The sequence below is a fragment of the Erinaceus europaeus genome, chromosome 6, assembly GCF_950295315.1.
Source record: "Erinaceus europaeus chromosome 6, mEriEur2.1, whole genome shotgun sequence".
Lineage (NCBI taxonomy): Eukaryota > Metazoa > Chordata > Mammalia > Eulipotyphla > Erinaceidae > Erinaceus > Erinaceus europaeus.
This window is the reverse complement of record NC_080167.1, coordinates 45,279,588-45,296,939: the sequence shown is the minus strand read 5'-3', so window position 1 is coordinate 45,296,939 and position 17,352 is coordinate 45,279,588. Positions and strand designations below refer to the sequence as shown.

Here is a 17,352-nt window from a genome sequence, read left to right as displayed (position 1 = left end):
CTTCACCACCTGTGTAGCGACTCCCCTGCAGGTGGGGTGCCGGGGGCTTGAACTGGGATTCTTACAACGATCCTTGCACTTTGTACCACCTGCACTACCACCCGACTCCCATAGAAAGAAATTTTAGCTGAGAAATTCCCCAAATTAGATCTCTCACTCTAAGAGGATCAACAGGTTTAGAAAAGAGAAAGAAAGAGAGATAATTCTGAAGGCTGCTGGAGTAAAGCAAGCAGACACCAATAAAGGAAATCCCACAAGATTATCAGCTGACTTCTCACTCTTTTAAATATATTTTTATGTATTATTGGATAGACAGAGATACTGAGAGGAGAGGGGAAAGATGGAGAGGGAAAGAGACAGAGAGACACCTACAGCCCTGCTTCATCACTCGTGAAGCTTTCCCCATACAGGTAGAGAGCAGAGACTTGAACCTGGGTCCTTGAGCACAGTAATATGTGTGTTTAACCAGGTGTATCACCACTTGGCCCCATTCTGCTGAATTTTCAACAGAAACGCTAAAGATTAGAAAGAACTGGCAAGATATATTCAAAGTTCTGAGTAGAAAGGGCCTCTATCCAAGAATACTTTCTCCTGCTAGGTTATCAGTGAGGCTTGAAGGAGGCATGAAGAGCCTTTTAGATGAAACAAGAGCTGAAGGAATCCATTACCACTAAATCAGGCCTGTAAGAAATACTGAAGGGGAGGGGAGGTTGGGCGGTAGTGCAGCCGGATAAGCACACGTGGTGCAAAGTGCAAGTACCGGCATAAGGGTCCTGGTTCTAGGCCCCGTCTCCCCACTTGCAGGGGAGTCGCTTCACAGTCGTCTGTCTTTCTCTCCCCATCTCTGTCTGACCTTCCTCTCTCCATTTCTCTCTGTCCTATTCAACAACGAACGACATCAACAGCAACAATAATGACCACAACAAGGCTACCACAACAAGGGCAACAACATTCAGGGTGCAGGCACTGATCCCCAGCAATAACCCTAGAGGCAAATATATATATATACTGAAGGGAGCACATGATGAAACTATAGAATTTACTTATAGGGGTAAACAAAATTAGGAAAATAAGCAAGTCTTTCTCCCCCCCAAAAAGAAAAGCAAAACTGGACTTGGACATTAGGATTGAGGTTACTAAAAGCTTTCGGGGGATGTAGCGGGTAGTTCGATGGACTTTGATGGAAGGACACTCATCACTTGGTAAGGGTGGAGTGACATGTTTTGAAGAGGCGAAAACTGTACTTCTAAAAATACTTGCAGGTTTTAAACCTAGGCTATTTCAAAAAACAAAATATATATTTTAAAAAATTATTATTTATTCCCTTTTGTTGCCCTTTTTTATTGTTGTAGTTATTGATGTCGTTGTTGTTGGATAGGACAGAGAGAAATGGAGAGAGGAGGGGAAGATACTGGGGGGGGGAGAGAAAGAGAGACACCTGCAGACCTGTTTCATCACTTGTTAAGTGTACCCTCTGTAGGTGGGGAGCCGGGGACTTGAACCGGGATCCTTATGCCGGTCCTTGTCTTTGCGCCACATGCGCTTGACCTGTTGCGCTATAGCCCGACTCCCACAAATAAAATATTATTAAAAGGGAAAAAAGGGGGAGTCCAGCAGTAGTGCAGCGAGTTAAGCGCACGTGGAGCAAAGCGCAAGGACGGTTCCGGCTCTGGCTCCCCACCTGCAGGGGAGTCGCTCCACAAGCAGTGAAGCAGGTCTGCAGGTGTCTATTGTTCTCTCCCCCTCTCTGTCTTCCCCTCCTCTCTCCATTTCTCTCTGTCCTACCCAACAATGACGACATCAATAACAACAATAACTACAACAACCAGGGCAACAAAAGGGAAAATAAATAAAATTAAAAAAATAACAACTGCTAGAGCTTCAGTCAAGTCAGTGGCCAAGACATAGTCCCGCCTGAGATATGCACTAGGGTAGCCAGAAATTTAACAGGGACACCTTGGTAGACAGACTTATGGTAAAGAGCCATAAATGGGGTGCAACAAGTTCCTCATAAATACCTGGCTAACACGAAAGCTGTGTGAACAGAGGGGGAGACCTAAGAGAGTTTGGTCAAGTAAAGCTATGGGTGACTTGAAAACTGATAGCTGTGTGTCTCACACACAAACCAGAGGGCTTTCTGCATTAAGATGTTTGAGCACAACTTTTGCCAACGTCACTGGCTACACAGACACAGGAGTAATCCCAAGAAAACTAAAATTGTATGTATTTAATAGATGAATAAGAACTAAGGAGAGAGATGAGTGGTTGCAATGACACTCAAGCAAGTATTAACTCGCAAAGAGTTAGAATATAAGTTGCTTCTGCCATAGTAGTTTCCAAAACAAAACACAGTCTTTTGAAACAGACGTGACACATTCTCTTTAAGACAGACCACGTTCTAGTTCATAAAAACTCTTAATAATGTTAAAAGGACAAACACACCCAGTGAATCAATATGAAGACTATTTGGCTATGCAAAATAAAGAAAATAAAAAACTATATGGTTTTAGTTCTTATATTTAGTTTTTAATCCATTCTGGTTTTTTTTTTTTTTTTTTAATATTGTCACTAGGGCTATTGCTGGCACTCAGTATCAACATAATGACTCCACTGTTCCCAGTGGCCATCCCCCCCCCCCTTCTTTCTTTTACTTGATATGACAGAAAGAAATAGAGAGAGGGGAGATGGAGGGAAAAAGAAGACACCTGTAGCACTGCTTCACTGCTCAGGAAGTTTCTCCCCTGCAGGTGGGGACCAAAGGCTTGAACACCAGTCCTTGAGCACAGTGATGTGTGCACTTTACTCACTGTACCACCCGGCCCCACTTTCAGTTAATGAGTGGTGTAAGACTGGAGTCCAATTTTATTCATTTGTATGTGGATGTCTACTTTTCCCAGTACCATTTACTGAAGGGGCTAACTAATCCTCACTGAAGATTCTTAAATTCCCTCATCATATATCAATTGACTATGTCCGCCAGTTTACTCCTGTGCTTTTAATTTTGTTCCACTGATCTATGTGATTTTTTTTTTTTTTTTGGTCCCCAGGGTTATTGCTGGGGCTCAGTGCCTGCACTACGAATCCACTGCTCCTGGAAGTTATTTTTTCCCCTTTTGTTTATCACTGTTGTTGTTATTATTATTGTTATTGTTGTCGTTGAATAGGACAGAGACAAATGGAGAGAGGTGGGGGAGACAGACACCTGCAGACCTGCTTCACCACTTGTGAAGTGACCCCCCCCAGGTGGGGAGCTGGGGGCTCTAACCAGGATCCTTAGACCGGTCCTTGTCCATGGTGTGTTAAACACATGTGTGTTTAACCCGCTACGCTACCACCTGACCCCCTCTATGTGATGTTTTTATATCAGTTCCATCTTATTATGATAACTATAGATTTGCAGTATAGTCTGCAATTAACAAATGTGAGTCCTGGAGCCTGACAGGTGGCTCAATGGATAGAAAGAACACTAGTTACCAGGTGCAAAGACCCAGGTTCGAGCCCTGGGCAACCACATGGGCACATGTGAAGGGGGAAAGATTCACAGGCAAGGCAGCAGTGCTATAATGTCTTTCCTCTCTCCCTCTGTATCTCTCTTGTACTCTTATAAAAAAAAATGGCTTCCAGGAGTGGTGGAGTGGTGGAGGCACAGAGCCCCAGCTGTAATCCTGGTGGCAAAAAAAAGTATGCATCTTGTTTCATTTTTTGTGAGATTGCTTTGGCTACTTGTGCCTTTTGTGTTATCATATGAATTTTAAGACAGCTTTTCTTTTTGTAAGAAATGTCCCTGGACTTTTTACAGGGATTGTACCAAATTTATAGATGGCTTCTGTTAGTATGGACATTTTAATAATATTAAACATTGCAATCCATGAACATGGGTTATCTTTCCACTTACATCTCCTTAATTTCTTTTTTATTTTTGTAAAAGATATTTTACCTTTAATGAGAGAGATACAGAGAGAAAGACCAGAGCACTGCTCAATTCTGGCTTATAGTGGGGTTGGGGATTAAATCGGGGACCTTAGAGCCTCAGGCGTGAAAGTCTTTTGCATAACCATTATGCTATTTCCCCAGCCCTTCTCCTTTATTTCTTTAGTCAATATAGTAAAGTTACAATGTATCTCTTTGATCATACATATATATGTGTATATGTATATATATATATATATTTAAAGATTTTATTTATTTATTTATTCATGAGAAAGATAGGAGGAGAGAGAGAAAGAACCAGACATCACTCAAGTACATGTGCTGCTAGGGATTGAACTCGGGACCTCATGCTTGAGAATCCAATGTTTTATCCACTGTGCTACCTCCCAGACTATTTACTCTTATATTTTTCTTGTTTTTTGTTTTTGATGCTATTGTCTGTTTCAAGTATTTGTTGTTAATTTAATAAAAACACAAATGACTGTGGTCTAGGAGGTGGTACAGTGGATAAAACACTGGACTTTCAAGCAGTTTGATCCTGAGTTTGATCCCCGGCAGCACACGTACCAGATTATATGTGGCTTTCTCTCTCCTTCTTTCTCATTAATAAATAAAATATTTACCAAAAAAAAAAAAAAAAAAACCAACAAACTGATTTTTATATGTTGACTTTGTATTCTGTAACTTCACTGAATTTGTTTACTAGTTCTAGCCACTGTTTGTTGCTGTTTATTTCTGGCAAGAGGACTGTTCAGCTCTGGCTTATGGTGGTACTTATTCCAGTAGATTTAAATTCCACCCCTGTGGCAATTAACCTTAACTTTATAATGTTGCAAACAATTATCTGAATCAGTACATTTTTCCCTCCACTACTTAAAAAAACAGACTTCACAGATGCAGAAACATTCATCCTCTACCTTATATTGCTGTAGTGCTATAGCTTAAACCTTCTCATTTAAAAGCTTCTTCTCTCTTTATGTATTTATTATTATTGGATAAAGACAGAGAAATTGAGAGGTGCAGGGGAGATAGAGAGGGAGAGACTCTAAGACACCTGCAGCCGTTTCACCACTCGTGAAGCTAAAAGCTACTTCTCTAATAGAAGTCATATTGGTGAAAAATTACAATCAAAATAATAAAATGTGTATTTTCATTTACCTGTAACTTTGGTTCCAATAACCAGGGGCAAAGGAATCTCATCTGGGAGGTCTTTGAATTGTGAGAGATCTGCAACTTTCCTTTGCTGTAAGAGTCTTATTTTCTGCCTCTTCTGTTTTAATGCTGATCTCTCTTCTTCAAAAAATGCAGAAGAACATCTAAAATAAATTATAAAATCATATAAAATGATAACTAGCCCATAAAAAACTTCAAATCAGACCATTCACTTCATTGTCCCCCTTCTTTACTCTCATTCTTTTGAGAAAAGGATATAAAGATGGATTCTTGGAAATAACCATCCTTCAAAATAAGCTAACTTCATTTATTGTCAAGCAGTAAGATATATAATCAAGTGTAGGTTATTCTTTCCAATAAAGTTAAAAGCTTTGATCACCTTCTGTGCAAAACTGTGTCTAATCCTAGGTCTCCTCTTAAGAACAAAGTTTGATTTCAAAATTCTACTCAGACATGAATTTTCACTGTGACCCAAAGAACATTACAAATGAGAATTTTCGCATTATAAACTTCTAATACTTCCTACTTCTAACTATGAATACTCAATCTACTAATTTTGTCAGGGACTGTCCTACTTCTAGGAGAAAGGAAAGTATTTAAACATAGTTTTGTGTCATAAAACATATATCCATAAAACCATCATCATGGTCAACATAATGAACAAATGAAGACATTAGCCATCTGCAAAATTTCCTTGTGTCACTTTATTATCCCTTTTCTGCATTCCACCCACTTCTCAAGTAATCATTAAGTTGCTTCTTGCTGTTATAGTATCTAGTAAAGTGTTAAATAAACCAGTCATGTAGTATATACTCTTCTCAAACTCCCTTCACTCAGCATAATTATGTAAATCATGTAAAGGTTCATCTATTTATTACATGTTTATTATTTATTACATGGTTCATTCACACTGGAGAGCAGTATTCTACTGGTGTGTGAGAATGACCTATTTACCTATGATCATCAATTTCAATGGTAATTATAATTTTTATATAATACAATAAAACTGGTACGCATGAACATCTGACATTATGCTTTTGTGTAGATGCTTTCCTGCCTCTTGAACAAAAACTTAGGAGTGGGGGTGGGGTAGAAAGCATAATGGTTATTCAAGGAGACTCTCACTCCTGAGGCTCCGAAGTCTCAGGTTGAATCTCTTGCACCACTATAAACCAGAGCTGAACAATGCTCTGGTTAGAAACAGACAAAAACAAGGGGGGGTCGGGTGGTAGCGCAGTGGGTTAAGCGCACATGGTGCAAAGCGCAAAGACCGGCGTCAGGATTCCAGTTCTAGCCCCTAGCTCCCCACCTGCAGGGGGGTGGAAGCATGTCTGCAGGTGTCTATCTTTCTCTCCCCCTCTCTGTCTTCCCCTCCTCTCTCCATTTCTCTCTGTCCTATTCAACAATGATATCAATAACAACAAAGGCAACAAAAGGGAAAATAAATAAAAAATAAATGTAAAAAATAATAAAATAAAATAAACAAATACAAAAAAAACCCCACTTAGGAGTGGAATGGCTGGGTCATATGATCAGTGTGTAGTTTTAACTTTTCAAGACTAAGTCAAGTATCACTAAGGAAGATAAAATAGATTAAATCAACAGGCTAATGATCACTTGAAAAGATGCTTCATAATGTATATTGTCAGGGAAATGTAAATTAAAACAGTGAGACACCACTACACACCTATCAGAATGGCCAAATTCTGGAACACAGACAACACCAAAGCTGTCGAGGATGTAGAACAGGAACACTCATTCATTGCTGGTGGAAATGCAAAATGGTACAGTCACTTTGGAAGACAGTGTGGCAGTTTCTTTATTTTTATTCCCTTTTGTTGCCCTTGTTGTTTTATTGTTGTAGTTATTGTTGTCGTCGTTGGATAGGACAGAGATAGAAATGGAGAGAGATGGGGAAGACAGAGGGGGAGAGAAAGACACCTGCAGACCTGCTTCACCGCTTGTGAATGACTCCCCTGCAGGTGGGGAGCCAGGGGCCCGAACCATGATCCTTACACCGGTCCTTGCGCTTTGCGCCACCTGCGCTTAACCAGCAGCTACCGCCTGACTCCCTACAGTGTGGCAGTTTCTTACAAAAATCAGACATACCCTTACCATACTGCCCAGTAAAAACCTGCATATGGGTGTTTATAAACATAAATGCCAAAATTTGGAAGCAACCACTGTGTTTCTTCAATAGGCAAAAAGATAGATACACTGGTAGGTCCAGATAACACTACACAGTGTTTAAAAAATAAAGCATTATCACACCATGAAAAGACATGGAGGTACCTGAAATGCCTACTATTAAGTGAAACATAGCAATCTGAAAAGGCTGTACTGTAGGACTCCAATATATGACATTCTGGAAAATGCAAAATCACAGAGACAATAAAAATATCAGTGGCTGCTAGAAGTTGCTAGAAGAAATGAAAAAGGGTGGCGTGAATGAATTTTAGGGCAGTGAAAATATTCTGTATAAAACTACAATGGTGAATATATATAAACGTATGTATGTGTATACATATATGTACATACAACACACACACACACATATATATCGTTAAACATTTATCCAAACCCATAGAATATAGAATACCAAGAGTGAGCCTAATAAACAATGACTTTGGGTAACTGGGATGTGCTAATTCAGATTCAGGACTGTCACAAGTGTATTCTTATGGCGGATACTGATAATGGGAAAGGTCGCGCACATGTCAGGAAACAGTGTTTTTACTTCCTCCAATTTTGTTCTAAGATACTCTTTAAAAAAAAAAAAAAAAACCTGTGTCTTTAAAACCAAGAGTTTTCCAAAGTGGTTGTGCCATTTTATAATCTCATCAGCAGCATTTATGGATTCAAGTTTCCCAATATTCTCACCAACACTCAGTCTTATAAATTTTAGATGTTAGTTTTAATTTACATTTTCTAAAGACCAGTAATATCGGACATCTTTTCAAGTACTTATCTGACATCTGAAGCATCTATTCACATCACTTTCCAGTTTGCTAACTGGGCCGTGTCAGTCTTACTAATTTTTCAGAGTTCTTTACACATTCTGGATATAATACACACTTCCAGCTATCAGACTTCACTTAAATAGTATTTCCAGTGGCCTGGGAAGTAGTAAAGCACAGGACTCCTAAGTGTAAGGTCCCAAGTTTGGTCCTTGGCACTGTATATGTCAGAATGATGCTCTGGTTCTCTTGTTATTATATATTTTTAAAAATAGTATTTTTAATTGTCAGTACATTCAGTAACAATTTAAAAGATTCAAAGGCATTGGAAACTCTAATAATTGTGTTCTTCATTTTCCCAATCTGCCTCCCACAGGATACACGCTTCCTTTATGCCTGTCATTGGCACTTTAAGCATATACAGAGAATGAAAATTTATCCTTCCTATTTTTCTTATGTAACTGCAATTGCTTTGTTATGTATTTTAAAAAAATATTTCTTGGCAATCATTTCTATATCAGCATGGAAGGGAGCTTCTTGTTATTTTATTTTTACATTAGATGGTTTCAGAGTTTTCTTTTTTTAATTTTATTATTTATTTATTGAATAGAGAGAGAAATTGAGAGAGGAGAGGGAAAGAGACAGAGAGATACCTGCAGCCTTGCTTCACCACTCGTGAAGCTTTCCCCCTGCAGGTGGGGACCAGAGGCTTGAACCTGGGTCCTTGTGCACTGCAGTGTGTGCACTCAACCAGGTGTGCCACCGCCTGCCCCTGGTTTCAGAGTTTTCTTTTCTTTTTTTTTAAATTATACTTATTTATTTATTTATTTGGATAGAGATAGCCAGAAATCGAGAGGGAAGGGGGTGATATAGAGGGAGGGAGATAGAAAGACACCTGCAGCCCTGCTTCACTACTTGTGAGGCTTTCCCCCTGCAGGTGGGGGCTGGGGTGAAAGTGTTTTTGTTTGTTTGTTTGTTTTAACTTTTTAAACATTTTTTATTTATTCCCTTTTTTGCCCTTGTTTTATTGTTGTGGTTACTATTGTCATCATTGTTGGATAGGACAGAGAAAAATGGAGAGAGGAGGGGAAGACAGAAAGGGGGAAGAGAAAGATAAGACACCTGCAGACCTGCTTCACCACTTGTGAAGTGACCCCCCTACTGGTGGGGTGCCGGGGGCTCGAACCCGGGATCCTTACACCAGTACTTGCACTTTGTACCACGTGCACTTAACCTGCTGCGCTAGCAACCCAACACCCGGTTGAGTTTTCTAACTAAATTCACTTGTCATACTTTAATCACTTCCTTTCTTTTGGACATCTGCTATTGATTTTTTGCTACTTCATACTATATTGCAGTAAATAATTTGCACATGTCTTTTCCTCTATGGCAAGTATTTTTGTGATACAAATTCATAGAAGCACTAGGTCAAAGGGCCTAGAAATTCGTATATTTGACAGATGTTACCAAGTGCTGCAAGTGTCTCTTTCTCTGTTCCTTTCTATTTCCCTCTCCCCTCTCAATATCTCTTTGTCCTATCAAACAAACAAATAAACAAGTAAATAAATAAAGGAAAAAAGGAAAAAATGGCTGCCAGGAGTGGTATTTATGATGTAGGTACTAATGCCCAGTGATAACCTTGGTGGTAAACAGAATTATAACTAAATTCCATTGCTACTTATCCTATTCCATTACATTTTTAGGCTTTTCTGAATTTCCCACCATTTAAAATGAAGTCTTGGGCTAGGAACTAAGTTCAGTGATAAATTACATATTTTGCTTACAGAGGCTCTGGATTCAAACACTGATATCCAAATAATGACTTAAACCAAGGAAAAGTGTCATGAATGGCAGACTGGTGCTGAAGTATCTTTCTTCCATTTCTCTCTCACACTAAAACAAACAAAAAAGGGGGGAAAAAAAAAAAGGAAGAAGAAGAAAAGGTTCAGCTGGAGGTCACCAAGAGGTATTGTGCATGCGTGAAGTCCTAAGTTCATTCCCCAGCACTACATAAAGACGGTAACTAGGGTTAGAGCTCCAGTTTTTAGGTATGGCTGCAACTTGTCATGCACATGTTCCAGGTTAGAACCCAGGCACCATATGGGAGATGCTGTGGCACTGGAGGGAACTCTGGTGCTGTGGTGTGTCTCCTTCTGTCTCTACCTGAATAAAAAAGGGAGCAGAAGGGGCAGGGGTAGATAGGTTAATGGTTATGCAAAGAGACTCCGTATGATTATGCCTGAAGCTCAGAAGTCCCGGGTTCAAACTCCTACACCACTTTAAACCAGAGCTGAGCAGTCCTCTGGTTTAAAAAAGAAAAAGAGCAGAGCAGTGAAACTGCATGTACGTGAGGCCCCCAACTCTACAAAATAAAAAATTAGAAAATGAAATTCTTGTACATGCTTTTACAGGCATAGTATGAAAGTTACTAATCTATTTAAATTTTTCACTCAAAAATAATACAAGGGAGAGATAGCATAATGGTTATGCAAAGAGACTCATGCCTGAGGCTCCAAGGTCTCAGGTTCAATCCTCCACACCACTAGTCAGAGCTGAGTAGTCATCTGGAATAAAATAATAATAATAATAATAATACAAGGTTTTCCAATGCATTAGGAAGTAGGATCATACTGGAAAAAGCTATTACATTTGAAAAGTCTCACTATGGAGCATATTAGATAGGTTTACTTGATTTTTGGTTCTATATAAAATAAAATATTCATGTTTAAAGATTCCTAAAGTAATGAAGAGTTATACAAAAGATAACAGCAATGTATGTACTACTTCAGTTTCAATAAATACGTTCTAATCCATTTTTAAATATTTTTCTTTTTCTTTTTGCCTCCAGGATTATTGCTGGGGCTCAGTGCCTGCACTACGAATCCACTGCTCCTAGAGGCTATTTTTTCCCTTTTGTTGCCCTTGTTGTTTATGGTTGTTATTGTTGTTTTTATTACTTTCATTGTTGTTGGATAGGACAGAAAGAAATCAAGAGCGATGGGGAAGACAGAGAGGGGGAGAGAAAGATACCTGCAGACCTGCTTCACCACTTGTGAAGCGACCCCCCTGCAGGTTGGGAGTGTGTGGGGGGGTCAAACCAGGATCCTTGAGCCAGTCCTTGCGCTTTACACCACGTGTGCTTAGGCTGTTAAGCACACGCCCAGCCACTCCCCTTAAATATTTTCTAAAACACAGTGGAGAGTAAAGAAGACAGTAAAATTTTGGTCAAATGCTGTGATCTCAACAAAAATTAAAATATAAACTTAATTATATGCTGTACAAGTATAAAAAACACCTACATTAAAATTGGTTAATAGGATATATTTAATATATAATTAATTATTGTAAAAAGTTATGCTTTTTATTTTTTAAAAATATTTATTTCCTTTTGTTGCCCTTGTTTTTTTTTTTTTTTATTGTTGTAGTTATTGTTGTTGTTACTGATATAGTCCTTGTTGGATAGGACAGAAAGAAATGGAGAGAGAAGGGAAGACAGAGAGGGGGAGAGAAAGATAGACACCTCTAGACTTGCTTCATCGCCTGTGAAGTGACTCCCCTGCAGGTGGGGAGCCAGTCCACGCACTTTGTGCCACGTGCGCTTAACTGCCCGACTCCCAAAAGTTATGTTTTAGTACTAGTTATTTTGATGAATAAATAAATAAAGTGGTAGTGACACCACCAACTATGAATTTTCTTTTCTTTTTTTAAAATTTTTTTATTTCTTTTTTTATTATTTTATTTATTCCCTTTTGTTTCCCTTGTTGTTTTATTATTGTAGTTATTGTTGTTGTTACTGATGTCATCGTTGTTGGATAGGACAGAGAGAAATGGAGAGAGGAGGGGAAGACAGAGAAGGGGAGAGAAAGACACCTGCAGACCTGCTTCACCGCCTGTGAAGCGACTCCCCTGCAGGCGGGGAGCCGGGGGCTCGAACTGGGATCCTTATGTCGGCCCTTGTGCTTTGCACCACGTGCGCTTAACCCGCTGCGCTACCACCCGACTCCCTAATTTTATTTTCAATGAGAACGTTATTTTTACCTCCGTGGCTTTCCCATAAGCCGCCTGATTTTTCCCCATTCTACTCTTGTTAACTTTCTTGTTTTCAAATTAGGAAAAGACTCCTTCAGACACACACAGAAGTCATTATCACCTTCAAAAAGTGGCCTGTAAAAAAAGAAAAATTAATTTAGTAGTCAATATATGAGATATAAAATTCAAAACATACATTACAGTTTTCAACATCATTCTAATGAAAAAAATAAGCTAAATTTTCACTTCTGCCTGAAACAGACACAAACAGGCACATATTCACATTTCTCCTAAGCCTATTATACTAAGTCCTTGGAATTTGTGAAACAAATAGTGATAATTACTCAGGACATATTATCTGCACTTGTGATGATGGAAAACACTACTTTCTATTTAATTAATGTGAGTCTGTCCTCTGGGAGGTTCTCCTAGCACTGTCAGATTTGGAGAGAATAAACAATGTTAACCACAAAGTCTCTGTGTCCCAAAGGTGATAGATACCATCACCAAGGAGGGCTCTGGGATGAACTACGCTTTAGAATGCCAAAAGATCCTAGGGCATTAGATTAGTTATTAAGAGTTCTGGAAAGAAAGGGAAAAAAATCAGATTATACTAAAACAGTCTGAGGGCTCTGTTAATCCCAAGAGAAATCTGTAGATGAAAATACAGTACAAAAATCTGTAAACAAAGTACTACCCCTCCAATAGGAAAACTATCCTCTTAAAAAAAAATCTCACGGGGGTCGGGCGGTGGCGCAGCGGGTTAAGCGCACGTGGCGCAAAGCGCAGGGACCGGCGTAAGGATACCGGTTCGAGCCCCCGGCTCCCCACCTGCAGGGGAGTCGCTTCACAGGCGGTGAAGCGGGTCTGTAGGTGTCTATCTTTCTCTCCCCCTCCTCTCTGACTTCCCCTCCTCTCTCCATTTCTCTCTGTCCTATCCAACAACAAAGCAACGTCAACAATGGCAATAATAATCGCAAGGAGGCTGCAACAACTAGGGCAACAAAAAAAGGGGAAAATGGCCTCCAGGAGCGGTGGATTCATGGTGCAGGCACCGAGCCCAGCAATAACCCTGGAGGGAAAAAAAAAAAAAATCTCACAAAATCGATTATCAGTGGTCACTATTTCTCTACTATTATAGCAGTATTTAAAACAGGTGTCATTCACTGCAAATAATGCTTTGTTTTAGGGTAACTTCGTGCCACTGTCTTTGCAAATTATAATATAAAAGTTACTTTTTCATTAAAATTTTCACAAAAATGTTTAACAATTTTTTTCCCCAAGAAGAGGGTGGTGCTTGTGGTGTGTGTGTTTGTGGCGGTGGGGTGTGAGACTTGAGAAATCAAACAGATCAAAACTAAAATGAGGAATAGAAGTAGGTAAAAATAAAAAAGTTTGAATGTGGTCTATGACTTTTGAAAGACTTTAGTATCTAATTCAAGAAATATTTATTATATAAGCAATGATACATACTTATCTATATTTGAGTAGAACCACTCATATATGCACCATTTATGTGCTTTGGGAAGTTTGAGAAGGTTACGTAATCGAAAACCAATCTTCTGGGAGGCTTTCTTATCTGGTGTTGACATTGTTGCTGTAAATTTCTACACAATATAAAAAGGAAGAGATTAATCACAGTTCCATTAAATAAAAATGAACACTTTCAGAGGTCTGGGAAATAGCAGCAGAGTGGAGAACTTGCCAAGTATGAGGTTTCAAAGTCTCCCTCTCACACTCATTAGTAAAATCACTTATCTACTTATTTAATAGAGACAGAAGAACTGAGGGGGGAGGGAGATAGAGATGGAGAAAAAGAGATACCTGTAGCACTGCTTCACTGTTTATGAAGCTTTCCCCCTATAGGTGGAGACCTGGGGCATTCACCTGGGTCCTTGTGCATGGTGAGGTATATACACTCAACCAGGTGAATTACTGTCCAGCTGCAATAATCTTTTTCTTTTTTTCCCCAGTGAACATCTGGAAGGTGGTACAGTGGATAAGCTCTCACACATTTTGGGGCTGGGCAACAGCCTAGCAGGTTAAGCGCACATGAGGAAAATGGCCCCAAGCACAAGATAGGGTGCAAGGATCCCAATTCGAGCCCCAGCACCCCAACTGCAAGTGGGGGGAGGGGGTTGGTTGCCCTACAAGTGGTGAAGCAGGTCTGCAGATGTCTTTCTCTTCCCCTCTGTATATTCCCCTCCTCTCAATTTCTCTCTGTCCTATCCAACAACAATATTAATGATAACAACAAGGGCACAAAAATGGGAAAAATGGTCTCCAGGAGCAGTGGATTCACAGAGCAGGCACCGAGCCCTAGCGATAAGCCTAGAGGCAAAAAAAAAAAAAAAAAAAAGACACCTCATACTCTCAAGCATGAGGTCCTGAGATCAATTTCCACTATTGCATGTGCAAAAATGAAGCTCTGGTTTTCTTTTTTTTTCTTTTCTTTTCTTTCTTTTTCTTTTCTTTTTTAAAAATTTTTTTGTTTTTATCAGAACACTGCTTAGCTCTGTCTTATCCTGGTGCTGAGGATTGAACCTGAGAACTCAGAGCCTCAGGCATGGAAGGCTCTTTGCATAATCATTATGCTAACTCCAGTGTAAGATGAAACCTTGGTAATGCTATCTCCCAACTGCTCAGTGGGGAGGAAGGCAACCTTGGAGAGCTGAATGTGGCAAACAAACAAACATTATGCTATCTCCCAAGTACATGATGCTCTCGTTTTCTCTCTCTCTTTCTCCCTCTCCCTCTCTCATGTATTAATAAAATTTGAAAAAGAACCTAGGGTCCAGGGTTAGCTCATTATGTTAGATTTTTCATGCCTGAAGACACAGAGGCTCTAGGTTCAATTCCCTGTTTTATTATAAAGCCAGAGCTAAGCAGTGTTCTAGTCTCTCTAAAGGAAGATATATAAATATATATAAATATAATATATATATAAATATATATAATATAATATAATATAATATATAATATAATATAATATAATAAATATAATAAAATATAATATAATATAAATATAAATATATAAATATAATATATATATAAATATATAAATATTTATATATAAATATATATATAAATTTATATATATATTTATATATATATATAAATATATATATAAATAGAAAGCTAAAACATATATTTGTAAAAGATAAATCTTGGTTAGGCACACAAAACGATTCAAAACTATATCTTACCTGGAATTATTGGTTATTGTTTAACAAATATTGAATGTTATGCATGTACAAACTATTGTATTTACTGTTGAATGTAAAACATTAATTCCCCAATAAAGAAATAAATTAAAAAAACACAAATATTTTGACTATTTCTTACAAAGTTAAAAGCATTCAATTTCATAATACATTCTGACTTTCTTTTAAAAGGGGGGGGGAGATTAAGCACATGTGGCGCAAAGCTCAAGGACCAGCATAAGGATCCCTGTTCAAGCCCCTGGCTCCCCACCTGCAGGGGAGTCGCTTCACAAGCAGTGAAGCAGATCTGCAGGTGTCTATCTTTCTCTCCCTGTCTGTCTTCCCCTCCTCTCTCCATTTCTCTCTGTCCTATCTAACAATGAGATCAGTAACAACAACAATAATTACAAAAATTAAACAAGGGCAACAAAAGGGAATACATAATTTTTTTTTTTTAAAAAAGGGGGGAATATTTATCTAAATTGTGCTACGTTACAATATCAATTTAGATATGCAAGAAAAAGACACTCCTGAAAAACAGTCTGAGTGATTAGGTCAGAAAAGGCCAGTAAGAACTCTCTTATTAAAAAAGAGACAAAATGAGAACATGCAGTCAAGTACCAAGCCAAAGAAGGTTTCACCAGTGAATTTCTATATCAAACCTAACGGCACTAATATTATATACTGTTTGTAATTATATATACACATATGTCTGTGAATATATAGAGATGACCTTGGCTTAAAAGACTAAAAATTTTTTTAGTTTTTATTTTTGAAACTTAAGGGGCAGGCAATGGCACACACATGGTTGAGCGCACACATTATCATGCACAAAGACCCAGGTTCAAGTCCCTGTTCCCCACCTGTGTGGGGGGGGAATCAAAGTTCTGTGTCCCCACCCTCCCAATGATAAGCACCACAGTGGTTACAAAGTTGTCACAACATCTTTTCTTTTTATAGAAACAGACATTGAGAGGGAAGGAGAAGACAGGGAGTGAGAATCACCTGTTTCATCACTCATGTAGCTTTTGACCTGCAGGTGAGGGCTTGGGGCTTGAACCTGAGTCTATTAACTCTGTAAAGTGTGCACTCAACCAGGTGCACCACAAACTGGCCTCAATTCTCACAAAGTCTTAAGAGTCAGTTTGCTTACTTTTGGATCCCCCCCTCCATCTGTTTTAGTTCTCTAGCTTCCACATATGGGTGAAACCACCTGTTAGTTGTCTTTCACCTCTTATTTTGCTAAGTATAATCACTTCCAGTGCCATCCATTTTGGAGGCAGTAAGGTTCTCATAAGTGAAACTATAAGCAGTTTAGCCTCAAATTACCTATGTCACAGCCCAGAAATTAATGTATAATGTGAGAGTGATACCAATAAAACTCCAACTGCATTTTTTTTTTTCTTAATCAAGTTGATCCTAGAGTTCACAAGGGGAAGGGGGCTGGCTGTGGTGCAGACAGTTGAATGCACATATTACCATGCACAGGACTTGGTTTTAAGCTCCAACTCCCTGAGTGCAGGGGGGATGCTTCAGGAGCAGTGAAGCAGGTCTAGATGTCTCTGGCTCTCTCTTTCTCCCTCTTTTCTCTCTCCTTTCTTCTCAATCTCTCTCTCTCTGTTGTGTCCAAAAAAAAAAAAAAATTCCCCCACACCTATGGACATCTAATCTTTGACAAAGGTGCCCAAACTATTAAATGGGGAAAGCAGAATCTCTTCAATAAATGGTGTTGGAAAAAATGGGTTGAAGAATTAAACTGAACCACTATATTTCACCAAACACAAAGGTAAATCCCAAGTGGATCAAGGACTTGGATGTTAGACCAGAAACTATCAGACAGTTAGAGGAAAATATTGGCAGAACTCTTTTCTGCATAAATTTTAAAGACTTCTTGAATGAAATGAATCCAATTACAAAGAAGACTACGGCAAGTTTAAACCTATGGGACTACATCAAATTAAAAAGCTTCTTCACAGCAAAAGAAACCACTACCCAAACCAAGAGACCCCTCACAGAATGGGAGAAGATCTTCACATGCCATGCACCAGACAAGAGTTTAA

The 17,352-nt window shown here is 38.9% G+C and overlaps 1 protein-coding gene and 1 non-coding gene across 4 annotated transcripts in view; one reads left to right on the top strand and one right to left on the bottom strand.

Annotated features, from left to right (window-relative positions):
- LIN9 (lin-9 DREAM MuvB core complex component) overlaps positions 1-17,352 on the bottom strand; it is a 76,712-nt gene that overhangs the window by 19,699 nt on the left and 39,661 nt on the right. For all 3 annotated transcript variants that reach the window (XM_060192114.1, XM_060192116.1, XM_060192115.1), the window contains 3 exons: positions 13,563-13,696; positions 12,099-12,224; positions 5,089-5,246 (listed from right to left, as the gene is read on the bottom strand). In XM_060192114.1, coding sequence (XP_060048097.1) covers positions 5,089-5,246; positions 12,099-12,224; positions 13,563-13,696 — 418 coding nt within the window. The remainder of the gene's footprint in view (positions 1-5,088; positions 5,247-12,098; positions 12,225-13,562; positions 13,697-17,352) is intronic.
- Positions 14,692-14,771, top strand: LOC132539176 (small nucleolar RNA SNORD55/SNORD39). Its single transcript, XR_009550472.1, has one exon. It is a non-coding gene; the product is annotated as a small nucleolar RNA SNORD55/SNORD39 (small nucleolar RNA).